This window comes from Sparus aurata, chromosome 7 (assembly GCF_900880675.1).
Source record: "Sparus aurata chromosome 7, fSpaAur1.1, whole genome shotgun sequence".
Classification (NCBI taxonomy): Eukaryota; Metazoa; Chordata; class Actinopteri; order Spariformes; family Sparidae; genus Sparus; species Sparus aurata.
In genome coordinates, this window is record NC_044193.1 from 4146656 (window position 1) to 4167981 (window position 21326).

The 21326-nt window shown below is 43.9% G+C and overlaps 2 protein-coding genes across 2 annotated transcripts in view; both read right to left on the bottom strand.

Moving 5' to 3' along the window:
- LOC115584703 (hepatitis A virus cellular receptor 1 homolog) overlaps positions 1-21326 on the bottom strand; it is an 82147-nt gene that overhangs the window by 41598 nt on the left and 19223 nt on the right. The gene's annotated exons all lie outside the window — the stretch shown is intronic.
- The window catches only part of LOC115584709 (collagen alpha-4(VI) chain-like), a 32405-nt gene that overhangs the window by 2036 nt on the left and 9043 nt on the right, over positions 1-21326 (bottom strand). The window contains 8 exon segments of the mRNA XM_030422316.1: positions 870-1448; positions 1853-2410; positions 9768-10328; positions 10484-11101; positions 13005-13574; positions 16002-16589; positions 20266-20537; positions 20539-20908. Of these exon segments, the coding sequence (XP_030278176.1) occupies positions 870-1448; positions 1853-2410; positions 9768-10328; positions 10484-11101; positions 13005-13574; positions 16002-16589; positions 20266-20537; positions 20539-20908 (4116 nt within the window).

Sequence of the window (21326 nt, forward strand, 5' to 3'; positions counted from 1 at the left end):
AAAGTCCCCAAATTACTTTCAAAAATAATTAAATCTATTGCCATTCACAGAGCAACGCGCTATTTTTAAAACACTAAGAAGGCTCGACACAACATGAAACTTTGCTCACCTTAGCAGTAGCTTGTTCTTCTAGCTGAGGCAGCCCAGACGCGTCGATCCCCAAGTACGTCTGGGCTGCCATGACGACGGCGAGAGAAACAAGCTACTGCTAACGTGAGTTGTTCAAAAAGCTTCTTTTTAGTAAACTCTGTGTACACAAACAATGTTCTCAATGCTCATGTTAATGTGTAGAGACCCTGGTGATACTACGAGCAAAGTTTCATGTTGTGTTGAGACTTCTTGATGTTTTAAAAATAGCGATATTGATGCTATCGTCAAAGTGCCCGTAGCACTCCTATTGAAAATGAGTTTGAGCTGAACATACAGTAAATCTTAAAAGTGCCGCTTTAGTTGTAATTATGCTTTTACACGAAGGTTTGACACATTCACAAAAAAAGCCTAGGCTGCATTTTGACGAGAGTTTCACTTTAAGTAGCTTTAGTTTAGTTTTTATCTGGGAATTTTATTCAGTTAACCATAATATCTATATATATCAGATAGATATTTATTATGTACACACACACACCAGGGTTATGTGTGTGTGCGCGTGCACTGACACACACACACACACACACACACACACTTTTTGGAAAAATGGTACAAACTCACACACATCTCTCTCAGTGGCGCAACAATTTAGAGAGGGAGCTTGCCATCCCCCTCATGGTGTTCAAAATCGAAAGCCTCCGCTTTCAACGTCGGAGTTAAACCGAAGAAGGTTTGAATGTCGCTCGACTGCGAGACAACAGAGGCTGAGCAGGGTCTCTTACCTGGCTTTGTGGAATTGCAGAGGACATGAGTTACAGTCTTGTACAGATTTTCCAGGGCCTCGAAATTGTCCACATAGAACACTTTGGATTTGTCGCCACCAGCCATGACCTCCAGCTGTGCCTTGTTGGCTCCTTCCACTCCAATACTGAAGACGGTGATCCCGTTGTCCCGCAGTGCCACTGATGGCGCAACCAGACTGCTGCGGTCGGTCGCATCACCATCTGTGATCACCATAAGAATCTGTGGCACCCGGAGAGCCCCCCGACCTCCACTATCTTGATTAAAGTAGTCTAAAGCGTAGGCCAGAGCCCGGCCGGTGTAGGTGTCTCCGTACGGCGACTTCAGTGCGTCTATTGCTTTGAGAACTTGTCGTTTGGAGTCATACTGTTTCAGAGTAAAAATAGATTGGGGGTTGGTGGAGTAGAGGATGACCCCAAAGCGGGTCAGTTCCTTGCCAACTGTGGTTTCCCTCACCACAGACTTCATAAACTTCTGCATGCTTCTGAACTTTTCCAGCGTGATACTTGTGGAGCCGTCCACCAGGAAGATGATGTCAGCTTTTTCTGTCTTCTTACAGTCTGGTTAGAAATAAAAATGAAAGGAAGAAAAGGGGTTACAGTGGAGAGTGCGGGAAAGTTTAAGAACCAATCACATTATCATGAAACACTCACGAATGAGAGCTCCTCAACATTTAAACATTTTAATAACAACATCATAATGCCGCCTTGAAGAAAGCCTGTACTCATGCCTTATCAGGTCTGTCGGCCAGACGACAAGCAAACTGCTTGTTCCCTGAGTGGAGTTTGGATCGATCGGGGCTATACTGTAATCTGGATGTGTGAGTAATTCGCCTTGTGTTTGGTCTGAATGCTCCATAACTTGATACAGAGTATGGCTTGATTAGATTAAAGTGGACTGTTGGGCCTTGTTGGAGGTATGCGCTCTACTCAGTGCCATTCTACTAGGTGCATTTGGCACTTACCTCTCTCTGGATCACAGAGCTCCAAGGCCAAATGACTCTCTAAGTCCTTCAGAGCATCAAAGTCCCTCTCAGCATACATCCGTTCTGGTGAGCCACTGATCTCCAGCAGCTGGGTGGTGTTGGCCTCCCTGACTCCTATGGCAAAGACCACCACTCCCTTTGCCCTGAGAGCTGCAGCAGGAACCTTGACCTCGTCTTGGGATTCACCGTCTGTTATCACAACCAGCCTCTGCCTCATGTCAGGACGTCCTCCTCGGTCTGGATCAAAATACTGCGACAGCGCTGTGATGGCTGCGCCTATGTCACTGCCTCCACCAATCTGTCTCATGTTGTTGATGGCACTCAGTATTTCATCTTTGCTGTTGTAGCGGTCTAATGGGAACTCAAGTTTTCGGAAGGAGCTGAACTGCATGACACCGACCTGCACCTCATCCCGCCCAATCATAGACCTGCTGATCACAGATTTCATGAAGTCCTTCATCGTCTTATACTCTTCAGGGTCGATACTCCCAGAGCTGTCAACCAAGAAGAGTAGGTCGCCTGGTATATCTTTGCAAACTGTGGACACAACAACACAAACATGTCAGTGTGGTTTCTGTTTTTCCTGCTTTCTTACCTTGTTCCAGTTTTCTTGCCATTTTCTAATTTATTTTACCCATAACAGCAAAATCCATCCAACTGTAAGTAAAAGAACACACACAAACGACAATATGGAGACTCGCATTGAACAATTCATTATTAATTGATGTAACACACACTAAATGTGAAGGTAGCTGATTGATGGCAGATGGAATGTGCCAAATCGCCGATCATCAACAGTTGGCTCTGTTTTGGGCTGGAGGTTGATGTCTGTGGTTAAGGTTGTTGCTGCTACATTTGGCACTATCAGACATATTCTGGCTATATTAGCTAAATTGGTGTCAATAAATGCTGCATTATCATAACAATTATAGACTACTGCCGGCTGGTGGGGTATGGAGAGTTACTTCCTCTTACTCAGGCACAGTAGATATGAGCTGGTTGGCCGGCAACTGCAGCAGGGTTCTCCCCAGACGGTGGAACAATGGCGCTGCGCCGCTATACGGCTAGGTCAGCACCGCTATACTCAACAATGTTAACTGCTTTATAGCGGGTGTTTGTGGGCTGCCGCGGTTGACAGTGACTAGCGTCCGTCCGTCCCCCAGTTGACGGCGACGAGCCCCCGGCTGACGGCGATGATCGATCGAGCGTCCCCCCCCCCCCCCCCCACCCGGATTGACAGTGACGACGCTCTGCACCCCCCCCCCCCCCCAACTGACGGTGCGCCGCTATACTAACAATTTCTGGGGAGAACCCTGCGCAGTCTTTGTGGTGTGTTCACATGCCCCTAGCTCTTTGATGTGGGTTTGGTGTGTCTGCGCCCTAATGTAGAAAACCAATGGGAGGGGAACCTACAAGTTGAGCTGCACACTTCAGCATTATTTTTTTTGACAAATAACTTTTAGCGCAAAGTTTAAAATCTTAAGTTGGTTATGAAATGGAGCACTGACGAATCACTATAGAGAATCTGGGAGCCACACATCATGCTCTAAGATTGGCTTAAAATAGGAGTTAGGACAGTATGTTAATGCATGAGTGACAAACTATGCCCAAAAATACTTTTTCCCATAAACTAACATTGTGAAGGAAGCATCTGTAAAACAAAGGATAAATTATTATTCTCTGTTTCTCTGTTTATTCACCAATACCACTTCAAACATAATATAATATAATACAGTTGGTATATAAAGTTAATAGGGTAGAGTGAATGGGTCCCCCAAAGGAAGCTAGAAAAGCTTATAGGTGGGGGCCCATAGTTCATGAGAAGGTAGTGGTACAGTCAAAAATATACACAGTTACCACCTGTAAGCAAAAATAATAAGTGAATGCACGCAAAAGCGCACCAGAACATACATAATTAATACATGACATACACATACAATCATACGCATACATCCCAGTTGTCCATGAGGAAACAGTTCTATATTAGATACAGCTTGATAGGAAGTGATTTTTTAGTTGTCTTTTGAAGTTGGAGATAAAGGGCAACACCTTAAGGCCATCATCAATCCTGTTCCATATCTGCGGCCCCCTACAGACAATACTCATGCTGGTGCGTACATGTCGACGACATTTTCCTGATATACGTGATTTAATTCTCATTTGGTATGTGTGCTGGGGGCTGGAGATGGGAACAAAGCTACACAGTCTAGAATTCAGCTTGTGGACAACTTGAAACATGAGGCAGGCATTATGATATTCGTTTAGCTCAGCCAGTCTTAGTAACTCAAAGCGATGGAACAGAGGGTGGGTGGGGGTATTTATCTCTGACCAGGACAAAGCCCGTATGACTTTCTTTTGCAGGGATATAAGTTTTTTTAGATGGCTGGGGAAGGTGTTGCACCATATCACATAACAGTAGTTAAGGTGTGGTTCAAAGAGAGTTTTGTACAGCGTGAGAAGGGCAGACAGAGGAAGGATATGTCTGATTTTGTAGAATAAGCCAACATATTTGGACAGTTTATGTATAAGGTGGTCGATATGACCTTTAAAGTTAAGAGAGTCGTCAATGAGGACCCCCAGAAATTTAGTGGAATGCACTCTTTTTATCTCCTGCCCATTAATTTTGATCTGGCAGTGATCAGCATATTTAATTTTTTTGCTTGATTTAAAAGAGATGAAATTTGTTTTGCTGACATTTAGTGACAGTTTGTTACATTTAAACCAAGAGTCCACTTTGGATAATTCAGAATTTACTATATCTTGTAGAGTAAGTGGGTTCTTGTGAGATGTAAACAGATTCGTGTCGTCAGCAAAAATAATGTAATGAAATATTTTAGAGGAATTTATAAGATCATTTATATATAGGATAAATAAAAGTGGCCCTAAAATGGAGCCCTGGGGGACCCCAAGGATTATCGGCTGATAGTTAGAGTTATAATTATTGGCATGGACATACTGTTCTCTCTCATGGAGATAACTTCTGAACCATTTAAGTGCTATACCTCTGATACCATAGTGATGCAATTTGTACAATAGAATATCTGAGTCAATGGTATCGAAGGCTTTTGATAGGTCCAGGAAAATGCCAACACCATATTTTCCCTCTTCAGTGCAGTCATGGATTTGTTCTATTAGGTCAAGTATTGCCATACAGGTTGTGCTCTTTTTTCTAAAACCATATTGAGATGGAACAAGAATATCTAGTTTATCAAGGTAGTCACTTAGTCTCTTGTATACAACTTTCTCCATTACTTTAGAGAAAGTGGGTAGAATTGATATTGGCCGGTAATTGCTCATGTCATTACTGTCGCCGGATTTAAAAATAGGAATTATCTTAGCGATTTTTGTCTTGATGCAGTAAGCGAGTGGCTCTATAATGACATTTGCAATAGCTTTCATGATCTTGCTACATATTCCATCTACACCAGCGGTATATGAGCTTTTCAGGTCCAAAATGATCTTAAGGAGTTCAGAACTATCTGTTGGTTTCATGAAAAATGAATGAATGTAGTTACCAGAAAGAAAATGCTTAAAGGTGACACCCTGGGGTTGACTGATCTTTTTAGACGGATTTATACCTATTGAGGCGAAATGATTATTAAAACTCTGTGCAAGATCAGCTTTGGCATCACCAAGGTCCAGTAGAGCTATAGGTTTATGTCTCCTGTTGAGAACTTCATTTAGCACATTCCAAGACCTCCTGCAGTCCCCCTGTGAAGCCTGTAAGAGTTTTGTGTAATGACTTCTTTTGCTCTTTCTTATAATCTGTGTTAGTTTATTTTTGTAGGAAATATATTTCTCTTTTTTTAGGCTAGAAGGATTTTTCATGTAGGTTTTGTAAAGCTTATTTTTGTATTTAATAGACTTTAAAATTCCCTTTGTTATCCAAGGGTTCTGGAGCGTAGTGCTGCATCTGACAGTCTTCTCAGGGATTGTGTCCTTGATGGAGTCTTGAATGATCTTTATCAGACTGTCATATGCAGCATCAGGAGTCCCACTGTTATAAACAGAGTCCCACGACTTGGCCTGTAAATTAACAATTAGGTGCTGTAAGGTTCTCTCATTGAGGACTTTAGATTTAATACTAGAGAGTGGAGGGGAGAACGATTTGCCAGAATCAAAAAATATTGCAATAGGAAAATGGTCTGTAATGTCACACTGCACGACTCCCGTCTACAGCTTGGTGTTTTGTATATTACTAATGATATTGTCGATGATAGTTTTGGATGTCTGTGTAACTCTAGTAAATCTATTAATGGTAGGGAAGAAGGAGGAGGAGTGTAGTGTGTTCATAAAGTCCTGTTTAGCCCCATCTTCCCTGGAAATGTCAATATTATAGTCACCAAGAAGTATACAGTCTTTTTTTAGCTTATTCAGCTTATGTAATAAATCCTCCAGTTTATAGCAAAATGTGTCAAGAGCAGAGTCTGGTGGGCGATAGAGTACACCGACAATAAGTGTTTTTCCATTAGGGGTGTCAACGTCTACACGTGTGAACGGGTACACGGATAACAAATCATAACCGTTTAGAAAAATCAATAACCGTTTACACGTCTTTTTTTTCCCTCCTCCTCCTCCTCGTTCATTTCTCATCAATATATATACTATTCAGGGTTTCCTCTACATGTAATTTACTGTGGCGCACCGCCACGGCAAAATAAAAGCCGCCACACCTTTTACCAAAATTCAGGCATAAATAAATCTAGTGGAAATATTTTACCGTCGTCTTCCACCACAGTCTTTGACGTTAACTAGCATGTTGGATATTTAGCTTGATAATTGGCTAGAGGATTAAAATGGTCACTTAGAGCAGAGTCCTGCACAGGTCACCGCATCCGACCCGTTTTCCGACAGTAGCACAGATTACATTCCGTACCAGAGCCGACCCGCTATAAATTGATACCGACGGCCGAAGGAAAATTGGACGGACGCAATTTTTTAAATGTGAAAGTAAGATAATGTTACCTGAAAGCGTCAGATAATAACATTAACTAACTATACAATTAAATGTTCCCACTAGCGCGGTTATCCGCAGGTTAGATGAATGGGGCACAATGTTACGTTGATATAAAAAAAAAATACAAAAAAACCCACAGCCAATGTCGCGTCACGTCACTTCAAGTTGACTGGGGGACATGATGGCGGCGATCAACAAGCGGAGCACTGTGTGTTTTTTGAACAAACTGCCAGTGGAAATCAAGTTGTGTGTAGGCTATGTCAGGCAAAGTTGGCTTACAACAACAGCACGGGATCCATGCTAAACCACCTGCGATGGAAACACCCGAACAATTTGGAGGGAGAGACTGCTGCTGGCATCGGTGCTACCGCAACTGTGATAGAAAGAGATCATAAAGAAGCCCCATTTACACGTGTAGAAAAAATTGTAAACGTTGACACCCCTATTTTCCATTATTGTTGATCTCAATTAATAAAGACTCACAGTGGTCGTCCTCTAAATAAAAATCACAGACTTTTATTTGAAGACTGCTCTTTACGTAGAGGCAGACCCCTCCACCTGTTCTATTTGGTCTGTTCTTAATGTGTAGATTGTACCCATCAAGGTTAAATAAATCAGGACATGAAAAGTCATTGAGCCAGGTTTCACTACACCCAATAACATCAAAATGACATCTTGAGTTAGACAGTAAGGAGGCTAAATCAGAGTGGTGCTTGTTTAGACTTCTGATGTTTAGATGTAGCAATGAATAATTATATGTATCATTTAATGGTTTTAAGTTATCTGGATCAATAGCATTACAGGTAATATAGCCACCCATATCAATACAGTGCTGAGAATCTCCATCGAAGTTAAATTCATCAAAACCCATAATATAAACAGTACAGATTGATCATGGAGTTTTCTGGGATGACATTGAGACATAGACACGGGCACACTCGACACAGCCAAACACACACACACACACACACACAAAGTATTTTGGTCCCATTGTGTAAACAATTTTTAACACGCCACAGTCATCGCCGCCGGCTCGCAAAAACGAAAAGGATAAATGTAGCTACTTAAAACTGAAAAGAAAAATGTCTCTCACCTCTCCGCCGATGAAAAGAATAAATGAAAAGAAGAGGAAAAAAAAAAAAAAATAAAAAAAAAATGAGAGAAATGTCCCACACCTCTCCGCCGGTGAGAAAGAAAGTGTCCCACACTTCTCCACCGGTGGCAGGGAGTCAATGAAGGCTTCAGCCTCCGCTACCGTGGGAAAGTGTTTCTTACCCCCCAACTCTAGCTTGATGTGAAGTCTGGCCGGGTACAGTAGGGCCGGCTTGAATCCTCGCTCGTACAGCTTTGACATGATCACCTTGAACTCATTTCGCTGCTCCACAACCTCTGGAGGATAATCCTCAAACACCAGGATGGAATGGCCCCGGAATTTCAGCCTACCCCTCATGGTCCGGGCATGGCGGATGATCTTGTCCTTTACCTGGAACCTGAGGAGACGAATGATGACCGGTCTTGGTCGCTGGTTGGGTGGGGGTTTAGGTGCCAGGGCTCTGTGAGCCCGTTCACACTCCACAGGCGAATCAATGAACCCTTCAAAAACCTCCTCGAGCATCTTGGTGAAGAAAGCTGTCGGTTGGGGCCCCTCCACGGTTTCAGGTACGCCGATTACCCTGATGTTGTTGCGCCGGCTCCGAGACTCGAGGTCGACAGCTTTAGCTGCTAGTTTAGCATAGTCTGACTGGAGCTTGGTGATAGCTTTCTTAGTCGCCTTCAGGCGTATGTTTCGCGCGTCACCATCACTCTCAAGAGTTTCGAGTTTCTCAGCGTGTTCTGTCACTGTAGTTATAACACGGTTCAGCTTGGTCTCGAGAGCTGAGAGACTTTGTTTGAAGTCCTCGGAGATGGCAGTTCGATGAGACTCAAGCAGGTGGGTGAGGGACGCCATGGTGATCGCCTCCGTGTTTGGGTCGGTCTGCACCGCTTTAGTTTTTGGCATGGTCGCAGCAGCTCAGTAGCAGGTCAGCAGGTTAGTGAATCTGCTACTTTGGTTAGGTTCGGTGAAGAGTTAGGTTACATATTGTTAGTTTAGAGTTGAGAAAACATTAGCAAGAGCGCGAGACGCGAGCAGCGTACTTCGCTTGTTACCACATCACTTCCGGTTCCGGATTGCGCAAGTGTCACAACCTCATGAAATGACTAATTTGACTGTCAGAATTTGATCTGTTCAGTCTGCTAAAAAATGTTCTCTATTCAAGGTAGCTGCCTTGGTCAGTGAAGTCTCTCGTGCAGACGCTTTATGGACGGCACAACACGGAAGATCCAAGTAGTTAGCACTTAGAGCAGAATGATGTCAGCAGTCAGAGCAGAGAGGAAAGTATAGCAGTACATGTTAATAGTAAAGAGTTCAGCTTTCACTTTGACCATTTATAAACTGCAGTATCTTGATACACGAGAAGAACTTCTGTTGGAGTGACAGCTATCACTATCCATGCTAATATTCATGCTATGCTAACACCATCTAGGCTTGTGATGTTGATCCTGTGAGAGCAGCAGTGTGGTTGAGATGGTAATAGCTTTGTAGGACTAATAACCGCGCCTCTAATCTCTGTTTCAGAGAGGACGTCGACCGTTAGATGGGACATGAACCTGACTGGAGGGTTTCGGACATGGACCATGAACCACAAATGAACACTGGCCATCCATGGATCACACTTTTTTCTTACCATGTGCTTCAATGGGTCTTGAATTTAAGAGTCTCTACCCGCTCTAATTGAAAGGGGAAACTGCGCTTTTTAGATAAAACTGACTAGACTTGTTGCAGGTCGTTCTCAAATGTCTCAATTTCACCTCTCGGCTATCAGCTGTGTCACTGGTGTGTGTTGTCCTTGACTGTCACATATAGAACATAAAAGATGTGGATTTAGTTTTCCTTACCGTCTTGAGAACAGATGTCTGTGATGATGTCATCCTTGATGGACCTCAGAGCGTCAAAATTATTGACCAAGAAAATCCTCTTGGGGTTTCCTGAAATCTCTTCCAGCTCGTCTTGATCTGCACTCTTCACACCGATGGCATAGACGATGATTCCTTGGGCCCTCAGTTTTTCTGCGGGAACCTTGACCTGGTCAGAGGACTTCCCGTCAGTGATGACCACCAGGTACTCTGGGACTTTGTGATCAGGAGTGACCACTGTTCTATCAAAGAGTGGGCCCATGTATTCCAGTGCCCTTCCTGTCTTTGTTCCTCCCCCTATTTGTTTTATACCCTCTATGGCCTTCTCCAGTGACTTGGTATCTGAATATCGTGCCAGATCAAACTCTAATTGTGGTGAATCTGCATATTTTACAACCCCAATGCGGACATGCTCCGGACTAATACGGAAGGTATGTATAAACTCAGTGATGAAATTCTTCATATCCTGGAAGTCAGTGGGGAATATACTTCCCGAGTTATCAATCAGGAAGAAGATGTCTGCTTCCTCGGTTTTTACGCAGCCTGAAAAAGGAAAAGCAAAATGTTCTTGTTTTCCTCCCTTTACATTAATTCATAATTCTACTCTTTAAACTTTGCTCTTATATCAACCTTATACATCAATGAATATACGATTTAAATCAAACAAGGCAAATCATATAAATACAATTATTTCTGACCTTCTTTGATGCTAGATCTTCTACTGACTGAGATCGCCTGCTGAATGATGTTATGGCACAGACTCTTCTGCAGGCTCAGCTCCAACCCTTTCAGCTTCTCAAAGTTGTCCACATTAAACACGTGCTTATTGTGGGGATAGGACGCCATCTGGTCGAGCAGGGCCTTGTTGGCTTCTTTGACTCCTATAGCATAAATGGTAACGCCAGCCCGACGGAGATCAGCTGCTGCTGTGCTCACATCATCCTGGGATTTACCATCTGTGATCACCACCGCCACCTGCTGGACCCCCTGCTCTTTCCTGCTTCCTCTTGCCTTGATGAAAACATTCTCCCTGGCATAGTTAAGGGCAGCTCCAGTGTTCGAACCACCTCCACGATAAGGCAGGATTTTGATGAAATTCAGCAATTCACTCTTGTCGTCGAAGCTGTCGAGGTAGACCTGTGGTGAGGCCCCGTTGCTGTACATCACGATGCCCACTCGGACTTTGGCCCAGCTGATCTCTAGGCCACTCACAATCGAGTGCAGGAAAGTGCGCACCATCTTGAAGTTGGCTGTTCCAATGCTTCCCGACTCATCAACGATGAAAACAATGTCGGCCACGTTGGCTGCTTTGCAATCTGTGAAAGGAGTGTATGATCATAAACTCATGTGAGCTACTTAACCATTCAGATACATATCAAGTTGACGGACGGACTGAGATGAGGACTACTCATTTTGAAGCACAATCTGTAAAATTCTGTTTTGTAAACATTTTCTTACCGACAGATGAGTGTGGGAGGGATGATTGATAAATTCTACGTCTAGTCCAAATATGACTTCTAAAAAGAAAGGATCTGTATTCTGTATTCTGTATATATATTCCACAACTGAAGTGTAGAAACTTAAGAGGGGACTATGTTAAAAAATAAATGTGCTTGGTTTTCTGAAATTGACTCCTTGTACCTTCGGCCATGAACTCAACAATCCTCCCTCGTATTTGTATCTTATACAAACACAGCCCCATCATTCATTTAAATGAAGCCAGCTGGATGACTCGGGGGGCTATTGGAAATTAGTTGAGCTTGCGGAGACCAACTCTACCATGAAGAATGCCAGAAGATGCTGCACACTAGAAACACAAGACTGGTTCAAGGCGAAGTCTTGTCTGTAATCTCACAGGAGGTGAGTTGTTGCAGGAAGACGACAGTCGAAACGTGAGTAACAGTTAAAGGAGTTTGGAGTTTGTATAACGGAACTTCTAGCAAGAATTCATTTCTGAAGTCATGTCTGAATATTGAACTGAATAGGAATTGTTTCCGTAACGTTGCCTTGAAACAATAAATTCTTGATAAAGACACATTCAGTGGGCGTTGCTTTGACAGTCACGGTTGCCCCAAAGGATTACATTGCAGCCAGCTGATGTGATCTGCTATAGAGATTCCACAACGTTTGGTAAGGATAGACCCAGGTTTAAAAATACTGAAATTCTCCCTTTAAGGGAGAAGCTCAGCCAGTGTATTTAATGTGAAGCATTGATGGAAGGCGAACAAACTACAGCTAATGCCAACATGGCGTTCAAAGTGCTTTAAAGGAGTCATCACCTGGTTTTTTACATATCAGGTCCCTCTTGGATCGCTTTGGATCAATTCTTAAAACTTATTAGAAAAAAAAATATTTAAAAAAATCAAACATAGAGCTTGTTCTGACACTTTTTCATACCGCGACTTTCTCACGCGTCCGGATGTGCATTGTATTAATATGTAATTGAGGCGTGCGTTGATTGGCTGCAGGAAGGACAGAGCCGGAATGGGGGGCGAGCCTGCATGCACACAGACTCCAAAACATAAACAGCTCGCTGTCATGGCGCACACACTAAAGACGGACCTTACGGAATTCAGGCATTTATGTACGAGCCGGAGTCGGAAACCGAACGGGAGAGTGAAGAGGCAGAGACGGTGGAAGAGACACGTTTACAGCAGGATGTCTCTGAATGGTAAATTATTTTTTTTTCCTTCTTACTTTTCATCCTTGTGTTTTACATGTAAGACCTGAGTTTTAATGCTGGCGGTGACGATGTATGGCGTGAAAATGACAGAAATAAGCAGATTCGGCGTGCTCACTCTGGCTGAGGACGGCTGTGAGCCGATGCATATGCAAGTAGCCTCCTGTGGTAACGTCACCACAGGAGCAGAGTCAAAATCTCGTGCTTTAGGAACGCGCACTACTGTGCGCTATTCCTGTTCGGAAAAAGAGCCAAAGCAAAAAAATAAACCACTTTCAAACTCCAGCTTTTCAGGCAAGTTTCAACAGAGGTCCAACACCAACATGCATGATTTAACGAGAGAAATTGCGATTTCCGGGTGATGACTCCTTTAATCATCTGTCCGCAAGAAGCAACTCACTTCTAACTCACTTATCAATATCTGAGACTTTACTTGATAGTAAAATGTTGAGGTGACTGTGAATAAACAGTTACTGAATACACTTTAAAGATGCACTCGAGTGATAAATACAAATAAATATTCTTTTTTAAAGTCTTACCTCCAGTAAGTGTTGCCTCCACTTTCTCTGCTTCAAAAATAGCCCTCAGTGTGGGAACAATAGTGATGACACCTGTGTATATGTAGGCTGGATTAGCTATGATACGCAATTCCGACAATGAAGCACCAGCGCTCATCCCCACCACATTTATTCCTGATGATTTGATGAGATGCGACGCCCTATACACGGGATCATCTGAATCTTTCCCAGTCACAATAACCAGATGCTGTTGGTAGCCTTGGTCTGCCCGGCTTCCTGCCTCACTGGTGAAAAAGTTGGCATAGACGTACTCCAGCGCGCTGCCCAGGTTACGAGCCTCGTAGGGTTGCAGCCTGCGCTGGCGAAAAAGCCTGATGGCGCTCAGGTAGACCTCTTTGGTTTGGTGAGCTTTAAGGAGAAATTCTACCCGGACATCTCGAGCATACTGGGCCAAACCCAGACGGTAGGCAGACGCTCCAAAATTCATTTGATTGACGAGTCGGGTGAGGAGGGTCCTGATCTGCTGGAACTCTTGCACACTCACAGCACTGTCCACCAGGAAGACAATGTCTGCAAACTTCTCTTCCAAGGCTGAAAGAAAACAAACCAAAAACAACAGTGAAAACAGATACTGGAATGGTTGAACCACTTCAAAACAAAAAAAAAACAAAAAAACATCAGAAATGATAAAGCTTGACACTGACTGACTGTCATCATCTGGATTAGTAAAGATCAACAGATCATAGGTTTTATGTCCTGACATTTTCATTCTCTCTTTTCTTAAAAGATAATGGTAGTTTACAACAGCTTGACGTAAGAACAAACAGCAGCCTTCAGTGAACAATAAGAGAGAAATTCAGTTATTTACAAAGTTCAGGATCTCAAATCTGTCCAGAGTGATGTCTCATCTCTAGGACAGGAGCCATTTTGTCATCATGACATCTGTAGTTCTTCAAGGCTCTATCATTGGCCGTCTTTAATTTGCTTCCACATTTCATTTGTAGAATAAATTTTTAGTTTTGGAAAACATCTGTATCGGTTATAGAGAATAGTATAAGTATAAGTTTTCTTATTTTTTTTTTGCACGATTCTTCAAATCTCAGATTAAATATATATACTTTTTCAGCACTGACGGCTCTGCCATTGATAGACTGTCACATCTGGATTGGTAAAGATCAACAGATCATTGGTTTTATTGGCAATCTTGTAACAATCCCCTTCAATTATTTATTTCAAAAAGGAAAAGTACGAACGCAAATTCAAGGGAACAGGCGGACTTTAAGAATGCCGCAAATGGATGCAGCTGGCTGACTGAAAACGCTTCACACACACCCAAATAACCAGCAGATCACTCTCTTGCCCATATAATAATGTTCACACAAATTACACAATAACGAAAACACCTACAGGATTGTCGTTATCCGTATGTTTTATATCAGACAGAAAATCAATTTATGTCCGACCCAGACGCACACACCAAACAAAAGAAGGGAGGCGCGCTCCAATGCAATACAAACATTTGATCAAAAAAAAACAAAAAACCCCAATAACCCCAAAAAACTTCACTGTTCACACGATCAAAAAACCCACATAGAGTGTCCATGAACGAATTAGTCCTTAGTGTAAAAATGTATCAAAGTAAATTTAACTTTGACAGGTGGGAGCGCGGCGAGCCGCCGTAAGTCTCAATGAAAGAAAATAAAGGAGAAAAAAAAAGAGCAGGGAATCCCCACTACTCTCACCCGACCCGTTTGGCCTCTGGATCGCGGGCATGCAGGAGTCCGATTGTCTTTAAATCCCTTTTTTTGTTTCTGTTAAATTCCTCCTGCGGAAATGCACAGAGTAATCCTGCTGGCTGCGTCCTCCAAACTCCGGCGGGTTTCACCTGGCTCGCGTGTTGCCTCTCGCGATCTTTCCCCTCATCCCGATTTATCACATTTGTACCAGAATAAACAGAATACCATACATAATAATTCCTGTCTGTATTAACAACCCATGTTCATAAACTGGGCTCCTGATAAGTTGGAAAACCACATGGCAATTTATAATTATGGCAAAAAATCTAAACAAGAAACATGTTTATCACCACCGTTGCCATACATGAAGGTAGACTTGGGCGAGCCTTACAATCTCTTCTTGAAGCCTCGCTGAGGCTGTTTTTCCATAAATAATAAGTACATCAACCTCTGATCAGAACATACATTTCTGTCATAAATTAAAAACTTCCAGAGAGTTTAAGCACCACCCACTTCTGTCTTAAGTCCTGCCGGCCGTACATATGGATGAGGATAATCTAGTTGGTTGGTCAGATACAGACCGTGGTGTACTGGCTCGTCTCAATCTTTTTGTGTTTTGCAGCTCTGGTGACACAGAGTCAATTCTGGTGCAGTGGATCTGTTATGCCTGTTATTTTTGATTTACAACCTTTAGCTCTCACATGGTTTTCTGTCTTTGCGGGAGTGGAGCTCTGCAGTTATCAGTGAATGAACCAACTTTTTTTTGGACAGCAAAAGGCTCGATATGAATAATAAAACATGAACGAGCATCATGCCAAAAACAAACAGTAATCCAGATTAATCCTTTTCTGAATGCCTACAACTGAACTTTTTAAAAGTCGATAGATCAAATGGTGCTGCAGAGAGATCTCACAAGAGATCCTGTGCTGAACTCTCATGACAGCAAGTTCAATTCACCCTGTGTGTCCTGTTTAACATCAACTTATTTTTCTTAATGTTGCACGTTTTGGCCGACACTTCATCGCTACTGGCTGACCTCAAACGTCACTGGTACCAGAGCTTGTTGCATTAATCAGTGCAGAGACTCTGTGTGTTGTGTCTGCAGGCTAAAAGCTCCTCAGTTATCACTCCGCTGAAGAAAGGATGATGATAAAGGAAAAGGAACATTTCTTTTAAATACTCTAGAATAGATGTTTGTTTCCTTGTTTTCTCTGATTCTTATATTTAATCAAAATAAGATATATCACTGTTTATGAATGTGTCCTGTTGGCCTTTGCCTCACCTTGCCTCTGATCCTCCACAGAGATGCACAAAGTTTGCAGCAGACCCTCCGTCAGCCTCTGCAGAGCCTGGTAGCTATCGATGGTTAAGACGAAGCGCTCTGACGGCCGGTTGGCGATGGCCTTGAGCTCCATCAGGTTGGCTTGTCCAACCCCGATACCAAACACTATGACTCCGTGTTGCCTCAGGCTCTTGGCAGGTGCTACAATATCATCGGCAGAGTCTCCATTGGTGATGACCACAGCGATCTGAGGCACACGCTCCTTGGCTCGGCTTCCCGCTTCTTCAGTGAAGTATTGCTTCACAAGGAAATCCATGGCCTTGCCCGTAGCTGTGTTCCCCGTTCGGTAGGGAAATTCATCCAACGCGGGCAGCAGGGAACTCTTGTCCATGTGATCCTTCAGCAGGAACTCCTGGTGAGGTTCATCGCTGTACTGAGCCAAGCCGATTCGAACTTTGTCAGGGCCGATGTCGAGGCCTGTGACGACACTTTTGAGAAAGTCCCGGGCCAACGTAAAGTTATCGATGCCGATGCTGGAGGAGCCGTCGACCAGGAAGACGATGTCAGCCACAGTGACTTTGGCACATTCTGGACAGGACGAAGAAAAAAGTGAGCATGTGGAGCAACAAGCTGAGAAATACTTCATTAATAAAGAAAACTAAAAATTTGTTAATTAAAGTAATCAGAACATAAGTATGACCCAATAACAGGAGTGACTACATCCATGACATGAAATTTTTCAAAGCACCTTAGTACGGTGGCCCAGAGGTGTCAGGCCAAATACAAAAGCCATAACACGAATACAAATGCCACAACACAAATACAAAAGCCACAACACAAATACAAAAGCCACAACACAGCGGAAGTGACCCACAACGGAAGTGACCCACAGCGGAAGTGACCCAAAACGGAAGTGAACGGCAACGGATGTTGACAATGCGGCGGATTGTTGCAGCCATTTTAGGACCCGTGTGCCGGCTGTCTCTGGGCAACACAGAGTCCAACTTCGTCGCTGACTTTCCTCCAAGCTCTCTCCTGTTTTGTCCAAGTCTCTTTGTATCCGTTTCTGTTCCGGAGCTCCCGAACTCCGGTCTCTGTATGCGTAGTGTGGTAGTATAGTACGGAGCTAACGAGCTTCGGGGCGCCGAGCACGGAGCATTAGCCCCAGTTAGCACAACAATAGAGCAGCTAGCTGTTCTCGCTTGTTGTGTCGCTCCGAGCCGGGGCTGCAGCGCCGACAGCAGCGCCGGTCTGCTCCCCGAGCTCTGTACCACCATACCCCTGTACACACATACAGAGACCGGACAATAAAGGAGAGTGCTTGGAGAAAATCGGAGAGGAAGTTGGACCACTTGCTAAGTTATGAAAATATGTGTCTGTTACTTGATTACAGCGGTCTGTTGTACTTTATTGTGAACCACGGTAGCACAATCACAGCTGTACAAATGTACGCCACCATGAGTGACAGCAGAGATGAGGAGTTTCCTCCGCCGCAACAACTTCACTTGCAGAATGATGCCAGATAATTCACCGAGAAGGTGGTGAAGTTTGTGACATTTTCAACCCGGATTTTTGAGAGGAAGGAATTAAACTTCTGTCCCAAATAAACGCCTGGTCTGTTAAGTGATTGAAACAAATAAATGCCCCGGCTATTATTTGATATTTCATGGTATGATAACTCTCCCGGCCGGGGAGAGAGACATGCGTCACAGTGCTCAGCTGCAGACACAGCAGAGAGGTGACAAGATGCGACTCATCATGACTGACAGGCATCAAGGCCACTCAGCGTTACCTTATTAAAATTATATATATAATTTTAATAAGGTAACGCTGAGTGGCCTTGATGCCTGTCAGTCATGATGAGTCGCATCTTGACTGACAGGCTTGACTATAATATATATATATATATATATATATATTAGGCAGAGTTATGGAAATGAAGGACACATGAATGTGATTGTGCTACTGTGGTTCATAATAAAGTACAACAGACCGCTGTAATCAAGTAACAGACACATATTTTCATAACTTAGCAAGTACAGAGCTCGGGGAGCAGACCGGAGCGCTGCTGTCGGCGCTGCAGCCCCGGCTCGGAACGTCACAACAAGCGAGAACAGCTAGCTGCTCTATTGTTGTGCTAACCGGGGCTAATGCTCTGTGCTCGGCGCCCCGAAGCCCGTTAGCTCCGTATTATACTACCACACTACGCATACAGAGACCGGAGTTCGGGAGCTCCGGGACAGAAACAGATACACAGAGACTTGGACAAAACAGGAGAGCGCCTGGAAAAAAGTCAGCAACGAGGTTGGACTCGTGTGTTGCCCAGAGACAGCCGGCACACGGGTCCTAAAATGGCTGCAACAATCCGCCACATTGTCAACATCCGTTGCCGTTCACTTCCGTTTTGGGTCACTTCCGCTGTGGGTCACTTCCGTTGTGACTTTTGTATTTGTGTTGTGGCTTTTGTATTCGTGTTGTGGCTTTTGTATTCGTGTTGTGGCTTTTGTATTCGTGTTGTGGCATTTGTATTCGTGTTGTGGCTTTTGTATTCGTGTTGTGGCTTTTGTATTTGGCCTGACACCTCTGGGCCACCGTACCTTTGAGCACCAGAGTTGCAGAAATGCCAAAGTCAACGACCACCTACCGCAGAGCTGCTGCCATCAGAGAACTGTGGTTACAATGGTCACCTTTAGTGTGAATGTGTGGAACTGGATCAGTTTGTACCAGGTCAGGGCTGTACAGTGCGACATATATGTCGCACGTGCTACATCAAAACATGCCTGTGCTAAGAATTAATCTGCCCTGTAGCATGGGTGCTATGGGCAGATTTAGCCACAAAAAAAAAATAAAAATCTTGTTCGGAATCTTGTTTGAAAACCGCAGAATCCCTGTATCTCTACGCACTAGCGTAACTGGGCAACAGCTGATCTGCGAGCAGCGGAATACAGCGCGAGGCCCAGCTGCTGGTTGAGAGGTTTACTTTTGTTAAAAACTTAACTTAACTTTCCATATCCTTCCGCATTAGTGCTCATGCGTAGGGATACGGGGGTTCTGCGGTTGAGAAAATGTAGTCCCAAAAGAAAGCGCGGTCTGACGGCGATGTAAAGCGGTGTGAATTTTACCTGAAAATGAGTTGTTTGAAGTGTAATAAAGATGCTTGTTCTGTGTATGAAAACATTTTGAGTAATTATTCTATAATTGTATTACATTATGTATATATGAATTACACTTGATGTTACTGTGTAAGTGATGAGCTGCATTAATTGTCCTCTGTAGAGGTGACGGGCATTTTTAGGGTGTGCTACAACTCTCTGGTCCTGTGCTAAAAAACTGTCAGCCTCTGTAGCACTAGTGCTATGTGCTGAAAAAGTTAACGTACAGCCCTGCAGGTGCTTTTGGGCTTATATGCACATGGTGGACAAAATAACAGGAACACTTGAGACAGAGTTAAAGTGCTGAACGAGCTGAAGTAACTTCTGAAGTTCAGATCGCAAACTGCTGTTTCCAATTTCACAAACTAACTTCGCTGCTCATCTTTTAAGTTCCGATGAAGTCAAAATGATTGATGCACAGTTGCTAACCAGTGTCTGAATGAGACTACAGAGGTTGTCAGGGACATTAAACATCCTCACAGCGAACATGGAGACTCATCGATATTCCAAAATCCAATTCAATAATACCGCAGGCTTTCAGTGGAGGGAACCAGGGCGAGGCCGACAGAAATACGTCATCCCTCACCACTCAATTCGCTGATTCATCCTCCAGCTGTCAAGAGCCAAACCGGGCAAGTAAAACACCTCAGTACTGTGTTTCTTGTCAGTCCCAGGTGCACATTCAACAATATTGGTCTCTGTAAATGCCAATCAATATCCGTAGCAAGTCCCTCCCCAGCGGACAGGAAACGATGCCAAAGTAATCTCTGCTGCCTGTTTCATGGGAACCCTGAAGCCGACAAAGACAACGAAGTGTTCAGAAAAATTGAAAATTTCGATTTCCATGAAACTGGACACACTTTATTTGATATGATTTAAACAGAGGTCAGACTGTGTCCTACATTTATTTTGTCCACCGTTTCTAAATTCTCAACAACGAGTGAAGAAAGGAGATTTTTCTGACAGTCGGACAACATCAGAGTTAACATAGAGTTTCTGGAAAACAAAAAACTGTCCAGTAATCCTTGGCTCTATCATTACTTGTATACAAGTGATACTGAAGTCAGAACACTAAATCACCTCTGACTCTGTGGTGGTTTGACCCACATTACCTGGAGACAACTGCATGAGCTGCCTTTTGACTTCCTCTACAGTTGTGCAAAGCATCTGGACGATGCTCTGAGAAATTCCCTGCAGCGCTACCAAGTTCGACACACTGTAGACGCGCTGAGTGTGCGGCGCATTCGCAATCTCTTTCAGCTCCGCTTCATCTGCGTCTTTGATACCGATTGCATACACAACAATTCCTTTCCTCTTCAGATTCTGGGCGTGGGACTCCACGTTGTCTTGAGATTTGCTATCAGTGATCACCACGGCGATCTGCCTCCTCCACAAAGTGCTCTTTCAGCATGAAGTCAAAGCACTGGCACGTGTGGGTGCAACCCCCCATATAAGGCAATCTGTTGATGTACTGTAGGATGTCTTTCTTGTTCTGATCGGTGTTGAGCAGGAACTCAGTGCGTGGAGTGATGCTGTACTGGACCAGCCTGATGCAGACATGATCGGGCCCGATGTCGAAGCTGTTGACCAGCATGTACAGAAACTGACGGATCTGCTTGAAGTTCTCAGTGCCGATGCTCCAGGACCCGCTGACCAAGAAGACGATGTCTGCGACGGCCTCTTGAGTGCAGACTGAGGAGGAAGGTTGTGAAGTCATGGGGAGGTCACAGGGTGCTGCGAGGGAAGCTCTTACTACTCGAGCAGATCTTGGTGCTCAGACAGCGACTCAGACAGTGGTGGAAAGTGGCGGCGTGATGATTTACAGAAAGAAGTGGTGGGTAGCTTGTGTTGTGTGCAAGCCAGAAGAAAATACAAAGAGCGGCTTGTTGCCAGGTTGTGGACAGTTTGTGGACAGAAGCGCTCTGACAGCACTTACCTTCAGGTGGATGCCAACGTGTGAGGAAAATGAAACAAAGCTGCGTGACTTACAGCAGCTGATCACTTCCATCAGACAGAATCGATGGTGCAAACAGAAGATGGACAAAGTGCTGATCTACAGAAGTGTTCAACATCAGTTCAATACCAGATCTAAACATTTACATTTGTGTGATAGTAAGAGATTCAGATCTGGATCCCTACTGTTACGGAATATAATTTCAACAGAGATTCAGGG